This window comes from Protopterus annectens, chromosome 2.part2 (genome assembly GCF_019279795.1).
Source record: "Protopterus annectens isolate FY-2018-M chromosome 2.part2, PAN1.0, whole genome shotgun sequence".
NCBI lineage: Eukaryota > Metazoa > Chordata > Ceratodontiformes > Protopteridae > Protopterus > Protopterus annectens.
The window spans coordinates 1,109,180,200-1,109,199,570 of record NC_056730.1 but is presented as its reverse complement, the minus strand read 5'-3'; the positions used below and the strand labels follow the sequence as shown (position 1 = coordinate 1,109,199,570).

Here is a 19,371-nt window from a genome sequence, read left to right as displayed (position 1 = left end):
TATGAACAGGGGACTTTTTTAAGTTTTTGCTGGTGCCAATGTTGCACTGAATAAAGGAAACTATAAAACTGAAGGCAAATTGATGTCTTCTGCCACAACATGCATGGGATGGTTTTGTTTTAGTAGAAAGGAATTACGTCTGGGTAAAAGAAGAAATTTTGGAATTTTAGAAAGGATGAAAAACAGATTCATGAACTGAAGAAAATGGGGAGAAGGGAAGAACTAGTATCTATTTTTTTGGCAACAGACTTTTCAATTCTAGCAATAATCTATGGTAAAGAAAAGTAAAATCTGTGAGAACATGCATTTGAGGGTATGAAAGAAGTTTCACAGTTGTAGAAATCATTTAAGGCATTATTTAATAAAAACAAAAACAGCATAACATATAGAATGTTGGTATATATGTTTTAGCAAATTATATGGAAGAGAGCTGTAGGCTGAACCAAGTAAAAAGTGGTATATATGGACAAGCAAAAAGACTGAATTTGTTAAAATTTCCATTATAAACTGATGAAAACATTAAGAGAAAAAGACAGTATTTTGGTGAAATAATGAAAATACAATAAGAGTTGTTATTAAGCTATAAGGCATGTAAAGGACAAAGATGGACAGTAGAATGAAAGAAAAAGAAAGGTTTCTGTGGAAAACCAATATAGAAAGCACTAAACAAGAGAGTAAAACATTACATAATAATAATAATAATAATAATAATAAATTTTAGGGTGTATGTTTGAGAAGGGAAATAAGACAGACAAAAAAGTAGGAATTTGCAGGAGAAAAAAAATTGCATTAAGAAAGTATTTAAATGACATGACTTTCTTTTGTGAATTTTACCAAGTTGCCTAATAAAGGAGACATGAAATATTAATAATGCAAAGAAGAAAAATACATAAAGAGGGAAGGATGTAATATGTAAAAAACAAAATTTCAAACATTTGTGCAATGTATGAAACAGAATGGGTTTTAAAAAAAGCACAGCCAAAATCTTCAAAAAATGTATCATGTATGCCATATACATGTGCAGATCAGGTGCCCAATTCCAAAAGACTTGCTGTCAGTGTTAGTGACCACTTACACTGACAGCAGGTATTTTGGATACTGGCCACTGGTGTAATCGTGTTTATAGATGGGCCTTGCACCAAAGTCACTTACACTAAGAACAAGTCTTTTGGAATCAGGGCAACTTGTACTGAGAGCAACTCTTTTGAAACCTGGCCCTAGAAGATAAAGAAAATGTTGGCAGCAATTGTTATGTCTGTAGTTCTTGGGGGAAGAAAGGTCTACAAATGCCTTGTACACTATTCAATGACAGTTACAGAAAGTATTATGGAAAACATGATTCTGGTACCGACAGAAAGGGGGGCAATCAAAGAGAAGAGAAAGTATAGCTGATTATTGTGTGTATACATGTAGAAATAAAAATGTTTACGGTGTTGAAAAAGATGGCTTTTTAATAAAGTCCTCCTTCCCCTTCTTTGATAAGTACAGAAGGATCCTTTACATCCATATGAGCTATGAGAAGCTCAGGCTGATGGGACTTTAGTTTAACATCTCATCCCAAGAAAGGCATCTGAGGAAGAAGGATTCCATTTATACTGCATGGCAACCTGCTGGAAATTTAGGAGGTGGTATTACAAGTCTCAAACTATGAAGAATGAACCATGAGTTAAGCTGCAAAAACAGAAAGTTAAAATTCACCATTAGACACCAGAAGTTATTGTCTGAAGAGGGCAAATTCCTAGCAACCCCAATGGTGGTCCACACACCTCCTACCGCCACTACTTAAATATACTAATTCAGAGATTGCTGTATCTCAAAGAAGAGGGAATTCACAAAAATAAAATACTTCTGGAGTTGGTACACAGTTCACCAAAACACTCAGACATTTTGATAGTTCCTAGCAGTGCATTTACCCTCTTCGTACCACACCAAGAAGCCATTCTGCACTCCAGTCTCAGTACTGGAAAGTGAATCCAAGCAACTGATTTGGGAAGAAAACACACAGTATAGCACCTGTTGTCCTAATGATATATTTCTATTTTTTGCAAGTGCATTTTAAATGCAGGAAAATATTTTCAGAAAAAAAATGGGGTTTTAGTTCTGCAATAAAAACAGCACCATATTTACAATTTTATCTGCTATGCATTTGCCATAATGAGAAACAGGAAAAAGTGCACATCTGTTATGAACTGAATCTAGAACCAAAGAAAATGCAGGCACAAGTACTCGCACACATTTAATAAATTAAGCGCTTTGTCTATAAAAACAATACTTCATCAGAATGACAAAGAACATATACCAATAGTTTAAATATCATCCCTAATAACAAACATGACAAAACACAACCAATGATTAGGTACAAGTCAGTCTTTCAAAACAGAACAAATATAAACTGCCTCATTTAACCCTGGTGGTTTATCACAATTCAAACTTATTTGCCAATATAATTATTTTTTTAAATAGATTCCTACTCTCTCCCCTTAACTAAATTCATCACTGTCTCCAAAATAAAAAAAGACTTGTTAAAAATGAGAAATACTACAGAATGCCTTGCCAATGTATCAGTCATACCCCTTCTGCATAAAGAGTGCTGGTAAATTCTATACTTTAATGCATTTTTCATGTTCTCTATGAAAAAGGTGGAGCAGGAACTACAGGTAGCCACATATACTACTCTCTTACTTCTACGATTAAATTTGCCTTTACAATAAATAACTTTATTTTTTCCCCAAATTATGTCCATGTACTACTACTAACACTTACATTGCATTGCTTATAACACCCACAATTTCCCATGTTATTATGTACACTATTGGAACTGGAAATATTCTCTCTCCTTTCGGATTCAAAACAAGCACTTAAATTGCCTTTTACTTTTAAAACTAAAACAGGAGGCCTTCACCTCACATCAGACAGAACCAGAACTTGCCAATATTGTTTAATAGTGTCTTTTATCCCCCCCCCCACCATATACAAAGAAGGAGTGGGTCCCAAAAAGAGAAAAGCTGCATAATAATTATGGGACTCCTTCCATAACACAGGAGCAAATCTAGACTTGCTTTGCTCAGTAGCTTCTTGTTTTTATATCTACCACAAATTTACTGTGACAATCCCTTTCTCTAAATATGCTAGTTAAAATTTCACATTCTCTGTGGAAGTTATCACTCAAAAACATTCAGGACAATCTAACAAAATGTCCCTTTACAACTTTCCATTTCATCCACATGTATCCTTCCTGTATATTACAGATCAACATGTCCTTTGCTATAGTTTTCTCTAAATACAAATCTAAAAAAAGTATACTCACTGGATCATGTGTACATTATTATTTAAATAAAACATAAAATATTTAATTTCTCCACTGTCCCCAACGAGATAAAAAAATATCATCCAAATGTCTTAACGTATAATTTAATAAAATAAGCAAAATGAAACTCTAGAATAAACTTCTTCTCCCAAATATGGGAGGTAAGGCCACTCACATAACCAGTCCTGAAGCTGGTTTGTAGAGCTCATTAGTGAAGGTAACCAATTTTATTAAGAGGAGATAGTAAGAATTTATTTGTATTTGTTTAACGGGTAGTGCACTGATCAGTACTGACCAATTTCAGGCTCAGCTCGGGAGAAATGCAAAACATTTCACAAACAAAAAATATCGAAATGTAAGCAATAACAGAATAGTTCAGACTAATTGCACACACAAAAAATGTACATACATTCCAGTGAACAAGCACAGTGCAATGTACAATCAAGCCCAGGCATGGCAATATTTTCTTTAGAGGCAGGAGCAAAAATTGTGAGCCCTTATTCAAGTTGAAAAAGGAGAACTCCATCGCCAGTGTCTTTTCTGGCTGGCTGGGATAGCAAAGGGGAGATTGTTTTGGCCCAGAAGAGAAGGGAGTCTATTTTGGCTCTCACTTTGTCTATATGGAATTGGAAGCCATAGTCCTACATATATGAAGGTGGAGGTTGTCTACATGGCATTGTTGTGTAGGTCAAAGACAGATAAAGAGTCAGGTGCTTGGTGAATTGTCTTTGGAATTCCAAAAAGCATGGTTTTGTTCTTGGTGTGATTGAGAAGTAGTTTTATCGTTTATGTGCTATTGGCAAAGTTCACGTATGTCTGACTGCAGTAGGCAGTGAATGTTGGTACAAGAGTGACCTGAAAGATTAATGACCATGTCATCAGCACAGAGGACAAATGGGAGATGGGGGAGTCACACGGAAATTTGTTAATGAATATGGAGAAGAGAAGGGGTCAAGAATGGCTCCCTCTGATACAGGATCCTATTTTAACTCTGAAGGGTCTGTCACTGAGGAAACTTTTAAACTAGGGAGTGCAGCCCAAACTGACACCAATTTCAATCAGTTTGTTTTGGAGAAGACAGAAGTCAATGAGGTCAAATGCCTTTGTCAGGTCTATAAATAGGGCACATGTAAGGAGGCCACTATCCAAGTTTAGAAGGATGCCATCAGTTAGGGACCAAAGTGCTGTCATAGTCCTTTGTCCAGGCCAGAATCCATGTTGTTTGGAGGACAACAGGTGGTACTGCTGGATATAGAGGGAGAGTTGGGTGTAGGCTAACTTTCAAGATGTTTCCTCACGATTGGGAGGATGGATACTGGATGGAAGTGAGAAGTATCTTTTGGGTTGGTTTGTTTTGGAAGGGGTTTAATTAGGGTAGTGAAATATAACTTACATACATGGATGAGACAAAGACATAGATGCTGTCTGTAGTGATATATGAACCAGGGGGTTTAGGCTGTCAGATCCAAGAGGGGGTGTAAACAGAAATATTTTCAAGTAGAATACACACTTCTTTGGGACGTGCATATTTCAAGTGGAAGAGGGTGATGAATGATGGCAGGGTAGGCAATGCCTGACCTATTGGAGGTGTGCAGTTTATTGACAGTAGATTGCTAAATTCAAAAGAAAAATTCTCTGGAGAAAGTTCTGCTGTACCACATTGAATGGTGTTTGAAGACAGGGTATCATGAGGAGGTTTTCTTCCTATACGTAGGGTAACCTCTTTCCAAAAGTGTTTTGGGGAATGTAAGAGGGTAATTTGTTTCTTTGTTTGGAAATTTGTTTTGTGCCTTCTGATGAACTTCTTGGCTAGGTTACGCAAGACTATAATGGAGGTGCGGTTCAGATTCCATTTTTGCCATGCTTCGTCCCTTAAGAGTTAACAGATGTTTGAGTTCAGTGGATTATTCAGTTCTGGTGGGTTTATAAAGCCTGTGGATAAGTGGGAAGAATTTGTCTTGTAGCTACAGTAGAAAGTCAGGTAGGCTTACAGCTGCTGTATTAGGGATTTTTCTTTTTAAAAAGGAATTATATTAGCAAATGAAGGCCAACAAAACACCAGGGCTGAATGAGGCAACTTCAATTTCTTCTACTTTGAAGGACAAACATAATTGTATCTAATCATTTATTGTGTTTAATAACATGATCGTAAATGAGGGGTCTTTGTTTTTATTTATAAAAGATCTTAATTTATTAAATCTGTGCTGATACTTGAGGTTACAGCTGTGTTTTCTTCTGGTTCTTGGTGGTTTTTTACTCTGGCAGTGTTCTATGTCTACATTACATGGGTTTTTATGAATTAAATCTAAAGAAATCTGCAAAAAGGATGTTGTGAAACTAGAATACTTAAACAAACTGAAAACCTAAACATGGATTCTGTCTTCACTGTTCTCATAAATGTTTCAGCGTCTTTTGTACTGTTTCAACAGAAAATTCCCATTTTGTTGGGACACCTTCTCTGAATATAAAGTCACACAAACTGCTGGGAAAAAACGCTGATAAATCCTAAAACAAGTACACACACGACAAGCCCAATGACTGCTTATAGTTGTGACTAGATGACAATAATCAGTCACATTAATACACAGACTGCATTCATTTCTCCAGGTTTAAAACATTTCCATTTACATCTCCAATCTTTACTATATTATTTCAAAGTGTTGCTTTCAGGTATACATACTGCTTCCACATTGATAAGCCACAGTGATGACCAGTTTTAAGTGTGATAAAATAAATGCAATGTCCTTTGCCTTAACACACAGCCTGCCTCCCCACCAAAAGAAACTCACTTTCTGGGTGCTACCATGATACTTGACTGTGATCAACTGAAAACATAATGGCCACAGTAATATACTGGATTTATAGTTCTGAGACACATGCAAACCCCCTCTCTGATAAGCTCCTCCGGCAACTGTTAAGCAGTGATTACATAAATGTAGTATGCCTTCTCCTCAGACACAGCCTGTTTTCCAAACTCTAAATAACTACTCTCAGACTGTGTACCCCTCTGATGTTCGAGGGTGATCAAATGAAGCAAGTAATGCCCACAGCAGTGCACTTCAGTTTGCTCATACATGTGCACATCCCTTATCTAAAAAGCCACATCAGCAATCATACAGCTCTAAACAATTTCAATTAAAGGTACTTCCACTGGATATCACACATGCTTTCCCACTCCTACCCCAAAAGCTAACTAACTATTTTCTGAAGGTGCACACCTCTCATATTTTGTTATGACCACCTAAAAGAAATAACGAGCACCAAAGTGCATTTCAAACTGTTTCTCTCATTGTCTAACAGATGTTAATTTCATTGTTTACACATATGCCTCCTCACCTCCCATCCTTAAAATTACCATCTTGTGTATACCTCACTCTTTGCCAATGCTAGTATGTTGCTTCCTGTCAGAAGAATTTGATGCTTTTTTGGCCCCCTCTTCCCACCAACAATCACCATTATAAGCAACAAATGATAATTAACGTGCATCATTTGTATGGGCACTGCATACTGTGAAGACTGCCAGCTTAGCTAGATAGAATTTTGTAAATAATTCTGTCGTAAATATTAATGTAATCTACAGGATTATATGTTAGGATAAAACTATATGTTGTACTGAACTTCAAAAATATAACCACAGTGCACCCTGCTGGAAGAAAGCTGACAAAGTAAAGCATTTTATGATTGACTGATCTCAAGCTCGGAGACATGATATCTGGACTAAGGAAATCTTTCTACTGTCTTAGTACAAGAGTTAATTACTAGATTTTACATACAAAATGTCTTTTATTGCTGTGGCTTCCTGCAGGTGCAGATTATAAAAAGAAATGTAAATTCTGAGTTTCTGTTAGCCTGGGAAAACTAAATCAAAACCGTTACGAATGATGTAATCTGAAATGACTCAGCAGTAATGTGTTATCAATTTAAGACTTTCCCAGAGAGAAAGATGGGGCATTTTGGATTTTGTCTGAACCTTAACACATCAACTCACCAGCACTCTGCCTTTGCTCTAACATATTTACTTAGAACAGTGATTTCTCTTAGAGATGGATAGAAATAGCCAGATTAGTCTAGCTGTCTTCTATATTTATGTCAGACTATCCTACAGTATTGGTTTAAAGCATTTCCTTGTGATTTCTGAACTCCGTAATGTCATTGTGTTGAAGTAATAAGTATTGTCTTGTGTTTTTATTATTTATTATTAAATATTTTTAAACCTTTCAACTGTGGCTGTTCTGTGTCGAGATAATTTAAGCTCTAGTACTTACATGCATTTAGTGATACTATAATAAGCCACTCCAGAGTACTCTTAGCCCTGGGTTATACTTACTATTTGGATAACAGTAATATTGCACAGTGAAATTGATCACTCTTTGGGAAGGGCCTTATTAGTAGCTGATAAGTGTAGTTGGTAGCAGTGATTACTACCTTATAGCCTGGCAGAAGGGGCATAGCTGGAGAACCTGTGCCAGCCTTCCCCAGGAGTGTCTGTGTGTTTGTATATAAACCAAATCTCAAAGTGTGCGTGTGTCAGCTACTTGGGCAGGGACAAGAAGCACTGGCTGGACAGCAAGGGTACTGGAGGTTTTGGCTTCACTACTCGTCTGAGATCTGAACCCTATAGCTGTGCCAGTGGGGAGTCTTATTGGGGATCTGGAGAGAAAGGGAGAAACCAGCCCCAGACTGACTGATCTCTGTGTGCTCTTAAGGGAAACTGTACTTCACTGTGTGTGTACTTGTTATCCTTCCCAATGTGTATCCCCCTCAATGGTGCTAGTGGTGAGGATTGAGACTCCTTGATTACTGGGCCAGTACACAGTGCCCATAGATTTACCCGGTGTCCTGTTAAAACTATCTGTGAAAATCACAGCATCATCTCTCTTCAGCATTACAATATGATGGGTAAGCAAAAACACCAGCTGTTTTGAGCAAGTGATATTAGTTTCTGCCTCACACAGCAAAAGGTCAAGGACAGGGTAGCCACTGCCTGTTACTGCATGAAAGGAAATGAACTGAGACAAAAAATGACGCACAACCTCACTTTCTTGGTTTGATTTTCATACATTTTTAATAGCTTATTATACCATGACCCCCCCATTAATATTCCAAAACGTGCATGCTGATTGGCCAGCGTGCACGTTGTAAATCGACTTATACTAATGTAAAAAGGTCCGGTCGCCTGGACTTTTTCCATTAGTACAAGTCTCTTTTAAAACACTGTCTCGCTATGTTAAAAGAGTTTAACATAGCGACACAGGTTTAAAAAGCAACGGAGATCTCCGTTGCTTTTTTAAAGCTGTCTCGCTATGTTAAACTCCTTTAACATAGCGACACAGTGTAAAAGCAAATGAGATCTTGCTTTCTCCGTTGCTTTTTAAACCTGTCTCTCTATGTTAAATGGGTTTAACATAGGAGACAGCTTTAAAATAAGCAACGGAGATCTCCGTTGCTTATTTTAAAGCTGTCTCGCCATGTTAAACCCATTTAACATAGCGAGACAGGTTTAAAAGCACGGAGAAAGCAAGATCTCCATTGCTTTACTGTTTCGTTGTGTTCAATGGGTTTAACAAAGCGAGACAGCTTTAAAATAAGCAACGGACATCTCCGTTGCTTATTTTAAAGCTGTCTCGCTATGTTAAACCCATTTAACATAGCAAAACAGTAAAAAGCAACAGAGATCTTGCTTTCTCCGTTGCATTTGGCCACAGCTCTGATGTACTGCGTAGGCATGCGCAGTACATCAGAACTGCCGCGGATACCAGACAGCTGCAGAAGGACAGCAAGGAGGCATTATACAATGCCATTATTTAAGAAAAGTAATTATTTATTTTCTTAAATAATGTCATAGTATAATAGCAATAACCCACTTCTGGGTGTGGGTAATGCTGGATTTACCCATGGTTGGCTTTGTTTGGCCACTCGGGTTTCGCACTTGTGACTAAACCACACCAAATGTGGGTAAATCCAGCATTTCCCACACCCAGGCATGGGTTATTGCTATAGTATAATTACTTAATTAGCTTATTACACTGTTCACTGAATGGGACATTTTTTTTATTATACAATTAAAGTTTTCAATAAAAAATGATACCATAAAAACTGAGCTATACTGGCACCCACAGTTGTCACCACTGCCCCTGGTGCCAAGTAGATTGCAAATGCAAGGCGTCTGCTGCGTGGTACTTCTAAATGTAAACATCTTGGAAGTATCACAAGCAAAAAATTATTCTTATAAATAAGATTCCCTAAAGTAAAGAAATAACGCAAGTGGTAAAGCATGGAAGTCAAAGTTCAAGGTTCGGGCAGTACATACACATGAAAGATCCAACAATGAAACAAAAAAATTCATTGTCTGCTTTCATGAGGTCAGTTCAGAATAAGTGCCAATTGTGATATTGAAGACTACAGCATGAAGCAAGTGTGTAAATCACCAAAGCTGAATGAACACAGCTGGCCTGAGCTTCCTAAGAGAAACAAGCTAGGGTCAAAAGCAGACTTGCACATATCTCTCAAGTAAGCAGCACTTGGCTGTGATGGGATGTTCATTTCAGCAATTGAAAAGTATAAGAGAAAGCTGTACATTAACACGTTCTGCTACTGCATCATCTAAGAGAATGTGGAATGGAAATAATCTGGTACTGTCCTTACTAAGGCAATCAGTCTTACCACAAAAGACAGCACAAGGCTGGAAACATGACTGAAGAATACACAAGACAGAGATGGTAAAGATACCCTACATTAGTCTGATAAGTAAAGAAACACAACAAGGGTGCCTGGTGAAAGTCCAAGAAGAAGGAATTAAGACTTTTAAAACAGTGAAAACTGAAGTATGATTTGAGGTTACATACTAACTCAAAAAGTGCTGTATCTTGAAAGATTATTTCCCCTTCTGTGAGGTACAGTGAACTCACAGATAGTATATATAAGCAGCAAGGGTGCAGGGGACACAACCCCCCATGTCAGTGGGTGCTCTCCCTTTACAAAAGTGATTTAAAGATGTAGCAGTTAAGGTTTGCAATTTACTGTTATTTCCAGGAACTGCAGTTTAATTTCTGAAATGTCAGGACTTACAGTACTGAGTAGTGCACTTCCAAAAGGGAGCCTGAACTCTGTAAAAGTCTAAAGCTGCACTTAAAATACTGAAGAGGGACACAGTTTAATAACAATCTGTGTAGAGAATCAATGTGCCTTATTTTTAATTACTGCCTTGCACATTAAACACAAAAAATAACTTCATAATTAAAATTTTACGCAATACTAGCATTTAAGAAAGCAGAGGAAGAAGTTACCTTTCTCTTATTACCTGGATCAGCAAGACCAGTAGTTTCTAAAAGAATGTAGTCAAACTTTCCCTTCTTCGCCATAAGGTTTTCAATAGCCTTTAAGCCATTATCCCTATTAAAGAAACAAAAACACAACATATAACAAAGTAAGAATGGAATTTTGCTTTTATACAAGCCAGACATATTATGCAACTAATTTCACAAACCTAAAAGGTTCTACACTCAGCCCACCTTAGAACCTTATTCATTCCATTACTAACAGAAAGGAATAATGACCTATTTCAACCTACAGGAGATAGCCTTAATACTTAGTTGGGCAAGACAGACTGCCTTAATGATAGTGAATACATGAGGATTAAGAGAGTTAATTCTCTACGAAGGTGCCTATGTCTCTCAAGAGTGGTGTCATTAATGTGGTAGGTGAGGGAGACTTCCTATTTCCCAGACTATCAATGCTATCTTTAGTGGTGTTCAGCTCTGTACCATGATCTTGACTCCACAGTTTTTTTTTTCAAATTAGGCCCTCTTGGCAGATCCAAGTGTTTTCAGGAGTTGCTGGTCACTCTGCTTGCAAATGTCTGCAAACCTGGTCACCTCAAAACTTTATTTCAAGAATCTGACTTCACAGAAGCAGATGCCAAACAGCCTGGTGGTAAACTAAAAAAAAAAGTTCCCTGAAGTCAGTATATTATTTATCTGTAAAAAATGGTGTCTATTAATGAACCAGTTGATAATCCAAAGGGTTAACAGAGGGATTCATATTGAGTTTGACCAGTTTGTCAATGATGCTCAAGTGGTATATGTTGTCAAAAGCCCACTAAGTTGAGGTAAGCTGTATGAACAAAGTTACCCTCATGTATTATTGCTGTGACTCTTTCACAGATATCAGCATGGTTTAATAATCATGATGTGCCTTTTCCAAAAAAAAAAACAAACAAACTGTATAGGGCCTATGGATAGTACAGTTCTGTAAAATTTGCTATAATGGTTGATGTCTCTCTCTTCACTGTTGCAGTAGTCATTACACTAGGGATCTCCTGCCAAGGGCGGCCTGACATCTAGCCAATATACCAAAGCTTTTAGGTTCCATTAAGGTGCGCCGTACATCACCCATATGCTCTTTGTGTAGCATATGGCATGAAAGTGACATCTGGATGTACCATCCTCAGACCTGAGATCTACAGTAGGAACAAAAAGGAAAAGAAAAGTTTATCAGTACAGCCAGAACAGAAATGGACCAGGGGATGAAGGGAGAGAGTGAATACTGCAACAGTGAAAAGATGGATATCTACCATTATGGTACGATTTTACACAACTGCTCTATGCCTTTCTCATCACTGCTGCAGTATTCATCACACTGTGGAGAGCGCCAAAGCTCAGGAAGCAGAGAGGGAGGAGGAAGGGCCTGCAGAGCTCTCTAGGAAGCCATGAAGGATGGCCCTAGCAAAACCAGCTCTAGCTCTGGAAATTCCATCCAACTTGTACTGCTTGTTAAATGTATGCACAGAAGTTCAGGCAGCTGCCTCAAGAATACAGTTAGTATCCAAACCCTTGAAAAAAAAACAACAGAAGCCACAGTTCTAGTAGAATGAGCCTTAACATTAGGAGGAAGGCTCTTACCATGAAAGGACCAACAAAAAGAAATGACTTTGGAAATCAAAGAAGAAATAGTTTGCTTGGACACAGCCAATGCTAAGAACCTAGGATGAAAGGAAACAAATAGCTGAACAGATTTATGAAAAGCCTTAGTTTTATCACACAAAATCGGAGTTGTCTACGCACATCTAATGTGTGCAGCACATTCTCACTGACAGATTGCGGAGAAAGGAAAAAGTGGACAACTCATTAACCACCTTGGGCATAAAAGAAGGATTAATACGAAGGGACACCCTCTCCTTATGAAACACCAAAAAAGAAGGACAAGTCATAAGGGCTTAAAGCTCAGACAATTGTCTGTCAGAAGTAAGGGGCAACAAAAGCGCAGTCTTCCAAGAGCAATGCTGCAAAGAAACAGAGGTTGTAGAATCAAAATAGACTATCAATTTCTTCTAAAATAAAATTAAGACCCCAGGGAGAAGGAACCGGCTTCCTGGGACGCCGAAGATGAAGGATGCCTTTAAGGAATTGTTTAGCCTCAAATCTAAAAGCTAAAGAAGGTAATAAAAGCAAACAAGCAGAAATAGCTAGCAAGTGGGCTTTAACCAAAAAATAAGCCAACCCAGCATTGAGCAATTCACACAGATAAGAAAGAGCCAAAGGAACATCCACAGAAAATGGATCCAGGTTATCAGAAAGACACCAAATAGAAAACATTTTCCATTTGAATAAGGAGGATTTTCTAGTAGTGGGTTTCCTGGCCTCCTGTAGGATCCTAAGCATGTCCTCAGAAAAAAAAAGTTGTCTGTGGAATCAAAATCCTATCACCCGCAATGCCGGCTAAATAATGGAAAGGTGGGGATGGATGCGTGATCCTTTGCCTTGTGTAGGTAGGTCTACCCTTTGAGGTAACTTGGGATGACTGCCACTGGATAAATGCAGAAGAGGGAACAAATGCTGTCTCGACCAAATGAGAGTCACCAACAAGATTATGGGAGCATCCTGATGTATTTTTAACAGGACTTTTGGAATGAGGGGAAGGGGAGGGAAAGCATACAGAATCATCCTCTTCCAAGAAAAAGAGAGGGCATACACCTTCCATACCAGAGGACCTAGGATTCTGGCACAAAACAGAGAAAGTTGTCTGTTCAGAGGGGAGGCAAAAAGATCCATTTGAGGAATACCCCACTGGTGGACAATGTCCAGAAACACATCCCTGTGAAGCATCCATTCATGGGCTTGAGTAATGAACCTGCTCAGAGTGTCTGCCACAATGTTGTGACCTGAAGGAATGTCCCTGCCTGAACAGTCACTTGGAATTGGATAGCTAGCTCCCACACTAGGAGTGCTACCCTACAAAGAAGATAAGACCTTGTCCCTCATTTGTTGACATACCCCAATCACTGTGGTAATGTCTGTAAACACTTTGAGATGTTTGGAGTACAGAAGAGGATGAAAGGCCTAAAGAGCCAGCAGAAGGGCTCTCATCTCCTTGACAATGATGTGGCCTTTCTGTTGAAGAAGCGACCAGACTCCCTGCACCTTTAGGGAACCAAAAGCTGCTCCCCATCCCACATCTGTGGCATTTGTGAAGAGCTCCTGAGAAGCAAAACGTCGATGAAAAGGGAGCCCTAGATTGAGAGTCAACTGCTGAATCCACCAGTGAAGTTCCTACTTGAGACAATGGAGAAGAGGAACTTAGAAATCAAGGGGGTGAGAATGCTGAAGCCAAACTGACTTTAGAAACCACTGAACAACCAATCCATCTTAACCCAAATCTTAAAATGAACAACAAAATGATTAACCTAGATAAATACCCCCTTCTTAAAGAGAAAACCGTCTGACTTTTTCCCTTTCAAAAATAAATCCATTACTGAAATGAGACTACAAATGGATCTTCCCAAATGCTATACAATAATTCTAAGACAAATTAAAGATCTATATCATAACATCTTAGAGGATCCTACTTTAACCTCTTATGTCATAAAAACTTGTAAAAACATATGGAACTTGCTTTCACTAAAAAGAAAAATGATCTCTAATTCGTATAAACGTATTCTCTCAATTAATACTCAAAAAGAGGTAATCTTCTTGAAGTATTGGAAGGACCTAGACCATCAATTTCAACTAACCAAATTTCCCAAGCTATTCAGCTAACCTCAAAACTTATCCCCTTTATATCCCCTTTAAAAAAAATTAATTATATCCAACTTATGTTAATAAAAAATGTTTACCTTACTCCAACTATATTAAACAAAATATATCCCACAACCTCCGATCTCTGCCCATATTGTGACAACCATAAGGCAGATCTCATTCCTATTTTTGGAGCTGTAAATGCTCCAACAAACTTTGGTATTCATTAAGAGTAAAACTGGAAAAAATGGGATATGAGAAGACAACCCTATCTTGGAAATGTGCCCTATTACACATTCCTCCTCCTCCCAGGTTATCAAAATTACAGACGCGTATGTTAATATCACTCTTTACTCTTAATAAAGTTTTAAATTTCACTCAACTGTAAAGATTGATCCTCACTCTCATGGAATGGATTTATACACCTAGTTATTAAGTACTTACTAGCTCACAAATATTTAATCTACAGCCAAAAGCTCCACTCTCACTTTATTGAATTTTGGGGTATACTATTTGATCATATCTTATCTTAATATTAATAATATTTCTTCACTTTTGGGCAAACGGCACATTTGTACATAGTTATTTGTTAAAAATGTTTTATATTTTTGTTGTTATAATATTGTATATTGTGTTTTCATTCATCTTTTTATGATGTTGCTATTATTGTACATATTATAACATTCAAATAAAGAAATTTTCAAAAAAAAAAAAAGCAATAACTGAAGATTTCTCGTGTGCAGTTTTGCAAAAGGGAGCATAGGAATAGTGGACGCCATGAACCTCAGAGCCCTCAGAAATTCTCATGCTGTTATAGAGGTCAGAGGAAGAAGGGACTGGAAAAAGGAAATGAGAGTTAGGGCCATTGGAGGAGGCAGGGATGCCAGCAAAGGAATAGTCAGGATCCTGCAACCAAGAAAAACATGATCCTGAGTAGTAGTCAGAAAGGATTGAAGCAATTACATATATAAATATACAAGGTTATACCTCCAACAAAAAAGCAAATACACCAAAAAGCTTTTAACTATAGTAAAGGAGAGTAGAGGTATAGCCAAAAGAAGTCAGGGGGCTGGAGGGAGGGTAACCAGGACTGCAACAGTGAATACACTTGAACATCTACATTTATGGTAAGTGTACACAACTGTACTAAGTGCTTCGTGTTTCACTGTTACAGTCATCACATTTGGGTAGATTCCCAAAGCTAAGGATGGGAGGTGGAATTTAGATAGCATTAGGACCAGCTATAAGGCCCTGCAAAACTGCAGTGGCAAAGCCAGCTCTGGATTTAGAGAAAATTGGCAGGTAATGCTTGGTGAAAGTATGTACAGAACTCCATGAAACAGCTTCTAGGATGTCCCTGTTAGGAATGCCTCTGAGAAAGGCTGTAGAGGTAGATCCAGCCCTGGTTGACTGGGGTCTGATCCCCCGTGGAATAGGTTTTTCGTGGTGCTTATAGCAGAAATAAATGCAATGGCCTATCCACTTAGAAATGGCTTTCTTTGAAATAGCCTTCCCCTCTGTTCCTGCAGCAAATGCCACCAGCAGTTGTTCAGATTTCCTTTGAGGTTTAGTTCTGTTGAAGTAGAATCTAAGTTGTCTGTGCACATACAACGTGCAGTATACGTTCCCCTTTGTTCTGTGGATTAGGAAAGAAGGTTGGCAAATTAATGGACTGATTAAGAGCTACACTGGATACCACCTTGGGCATGAAGGAGGGATTGGTTCTGAGGGACACCCTGTCCGCATGAAAGATGATGAAAGGCTCCACTGCCATAAGGGCCTGTAATTCAGATACCCTTCCAGCTGAAGTGATTGCTAAAAGGAAAGCTGTTTTCCAAGAAAGGAATTTTAAATCTGCAGTAGCAGCTGGCTCGAAAGGAGGAAGAGTGAGTTTCTCCAATACAAAAGTTATGGTCCCACGCTGGAGTTGGAGCTCTCTTGGGTGGTCTTAAATTTTTGGCCCCTCTGAGGAACTGCTTGAGCAGTGGATGAGAGAAGAGGGGAGGTTCTGTGTTATAATGAGCTTAACTGGCTGAGGCGTGAATTTTGATGGAGGAAAAAGACAGGCTCCTGTGAAGCATCTCAGTTAAGTATTGTAAAATCTGAGGTAAATTGGGTGCTGTTGTGCTCATCCCTTGAGACTGGTTCCAGGCACAGAATCTTTTCCATTTTTCAGCATAAGATTTTCTAGTACTAGGCCTCCTTGCCTCTAAAATGATATCCATCACTGGTATACTGAGGGATGGTAAAGGAGAGACTATGTAATTAGCCAGGCTGCTAGGTTCAGTGTTTGAAGCTGAAGGTGCAGAATCTGGTTCTCCTGCTGAGACAACAGGGTAGGAGTCTGAGGTAGGTGCCATGGGGCCAACAGTGACACAATGCGCAAGAAGGGGTACCAGTGTTGGTGTGGCCAGTCTGGTGCAATCAAAATCGTCCTTGGTTTGTCCTGTTCGATCTTTAGTAGTACTTTGGAGAGCAGAGGCAGAGAGGCATAAATTGATATTTTTTTCCAGCTGAAGGACAGAGCATCCACTTTCCAAGCTTGTTTGTGGAGAGACCTTGTGCAAAATTTGCCCAATTGATAGTTCTGGGGGAAGGCAAACAGTTCTATATATGGGCTCCCCCATTTGTTTGTCAACATGTTGAAAATCCTTGGTTCCAGTTTCCAGTCATGTGGGTCCATGAGGTTTCTGCTTAGTCCATCTGCCAGTATATTTAGTTTTCCTGGCAGGAATTGAGCTTGTAGATGCACTTGGTAGCTCAAGACTGTGTTCCACAATGCCATGGCTAGTCTGCAGAGGGGGTAAGAATGGGTACCCCCTTGCTTGTTTATATACCACATAACAGTGGTGTTGTCCGTCTTTACCATTAATTGTCCTGGAAGAATGTGGTCCTTGAAGGCTGTCACAGCATTCTGTACAGCAAACATTTCTTTTTGATTGATATGCAGGTGCATTTGACTTGGGTTCCATTTGCCCGGAATGCACTTCCCTGCCAGGTGAGTCCCGCATGCATAGTCTGATGCGTCTGTTGTTAGGGTTTGGGCGGTAGGGGGTACTGTGAATGATAGTCCTCTGCCCACCAAAGGAACTCTAGGTGTAGGCAAGGTATGATAGGAATCATTGCTTTTAGATCCTGAGAATGTTGACACCATAGGCTTTTTAGATACCATTGTAGTTTCCTCATATGCAGTCTTGCATATGGAATTAGAAGGATGCAGGAGTCCATGAACCCTAAGGCTTGCAGTATTTGCCTTGCAAACAGCAGGGTTTTTGTAGCCACTTGTCTGAAGTAGGTTATCAAATGAATTTGTTTCTTTGGCATGAGAAAAGCCATCTGGGAAGTTGTATTTAAGCTTGCTCCCAGGAATATAATTTGTTGACAGGGTAGCAGGTGTGATTTCTTTTTGTTTATGGTAGTGTGTGTAGCCTGCATTGAAGCATAGGTATCTTCTGCAAGATTCCCTGACTGGGATGTGCGGGTATGCTTTCTTTAAATCTAGTTTTGTCAACCAGGCATCTTTGCCTAGCATAGGAAGCAACTGGTGAAGAATCAGCATCTTGAATTTTGGAATCACCAAAAAGGTGTTTAGAGTAGACAGGTCCAGGATAGGACACCATGAGTTGTCTTTTCTGGGTACCAGGAAAAGTCTTGAGTAGAAACCTTGTCCCTTTTCCTATTCAGGTACCAACTGAACAGCCCCCTATGCTTAAGGGAGAGAGTACTTGCTTTTGGGCCTTCGCCCACTGATTTGGGGGTAGATCTGGCCACCCGCTTGGGTTTGGTAACGTGTGGAAGTGAAATCTGTATCCTTGTGTAGTAAATCTTCCAACTGCTGTGGTGAAACTGCCGAATCAAAAACAAAAACACAAACTGCGACAGATGAAACACCAAGGCTAATGCTGAGTATCCAATAGCTGAATAAATGTAACTGGTAATCTTGTCCACAAAAAACGTCAGATATCCGTTTTTAAATAAATTTAATAACTTCTGTTTAAAAGAAAAAAGAAAATAAAAAGTCCCTTGATACTCACAGACAATAAGTGCTTCCGAAATAATCTTCATCAGATCGTAATAAGGAACGGGACATCCTTTACTTTTATAAAAAAAAATTTTTTTTTATACTTAATCAGCCAATGCTAACTTGTGCATTTCTGGTTATCCAATGAGTTATCTTGTTTTCCCATCTTGTTTTAGACGTTCAACACCAATAAGGGTTTCGTATTATTGCACACCCATAAGCTGATCGTGGGTGTGTTTCTTACTTAATATGGAAATTGACTGAGAAAGATGGCCAATGAAATTCCGCAACAGTCCATTTCAACCAACCATAGTCATGTGTGCACATATTTATTAGTATAATGCCTCCCTCTTTCTTTTGTATATACAGTGTATGAATCTTAGCAATTGCTTTGTTTCACAAAATTTAAATATATAAATTCAAATTCAGGTCACATCCTTCTTTGTCCTGCATTAGAAGAGTCTTCCCAAGGCTCTTCATAGAAACAGCTTCCTTGGGACAGACTGAACATGATTTCATACTCCTCATAGATAGACTAGATGTCAAATCAGGGCAAATGTCAAACATCCTATATTATCTGATATCCTTGTAATGGCCAGTAAAAGTTGCAATTACAGTTAGTCACAAATCGTAAAAGATCGCAACATGTAGGAATTTCATTTCTGCCAAATAGGCTATAGCGTAAATATAACTTTCAACAAATAAAATAAACCTTTCAACAATAAAAATAACATATGGCTTCCATATAACATACATCTTCCATTGAGTATGTCACGGAAGAAGATTTTCATAATTCAAATCATTCAATATACTGAGGTGAGTATCCTGGAAAGATGTTTTTCAAAATTTTGTGACTTATGCAAAGTAGCGGAACAATTTGACCAGCCAAAGCCTTATTTCCGCTATTCCAAAAGTTATTGGTGTCCAATGATGTTGAAGGTTTCTGAAGTTTGTAATAGGATTATCTACTCAGATTGTGTCCAATTACTAATGAGTAAAGCATAAATTAAAAAGTGCGTGGTACACTCTTA

At 38.5% G+C, this 19,371-nt stretch overlaps 1 protein-coding gene across 2 annotated transcripts in view; it reads right to left on the bottom strand.

The window, feature by feature from the left end:
* The window catches only part of CBWD3 (COBW domain containing 3), a 950,215-nt gene that overhangs the window by 772,847 nt on the left and 157,997 nt on the right, over positions 1-19,371 (bottom strand). For both annotated transcript variants that reach the window (XM_044064329.1, XM_044064328.1), the window contains one exon: positions 10,608-10,699. In XM_044064329.1, the coding sequence (XP_043920264.1) occupies positions 10,608-10,699 (92 nt within the window). The remainder of the gene's footprint in view (positions 1-10,607; positions 10,700-19,371) is intronic.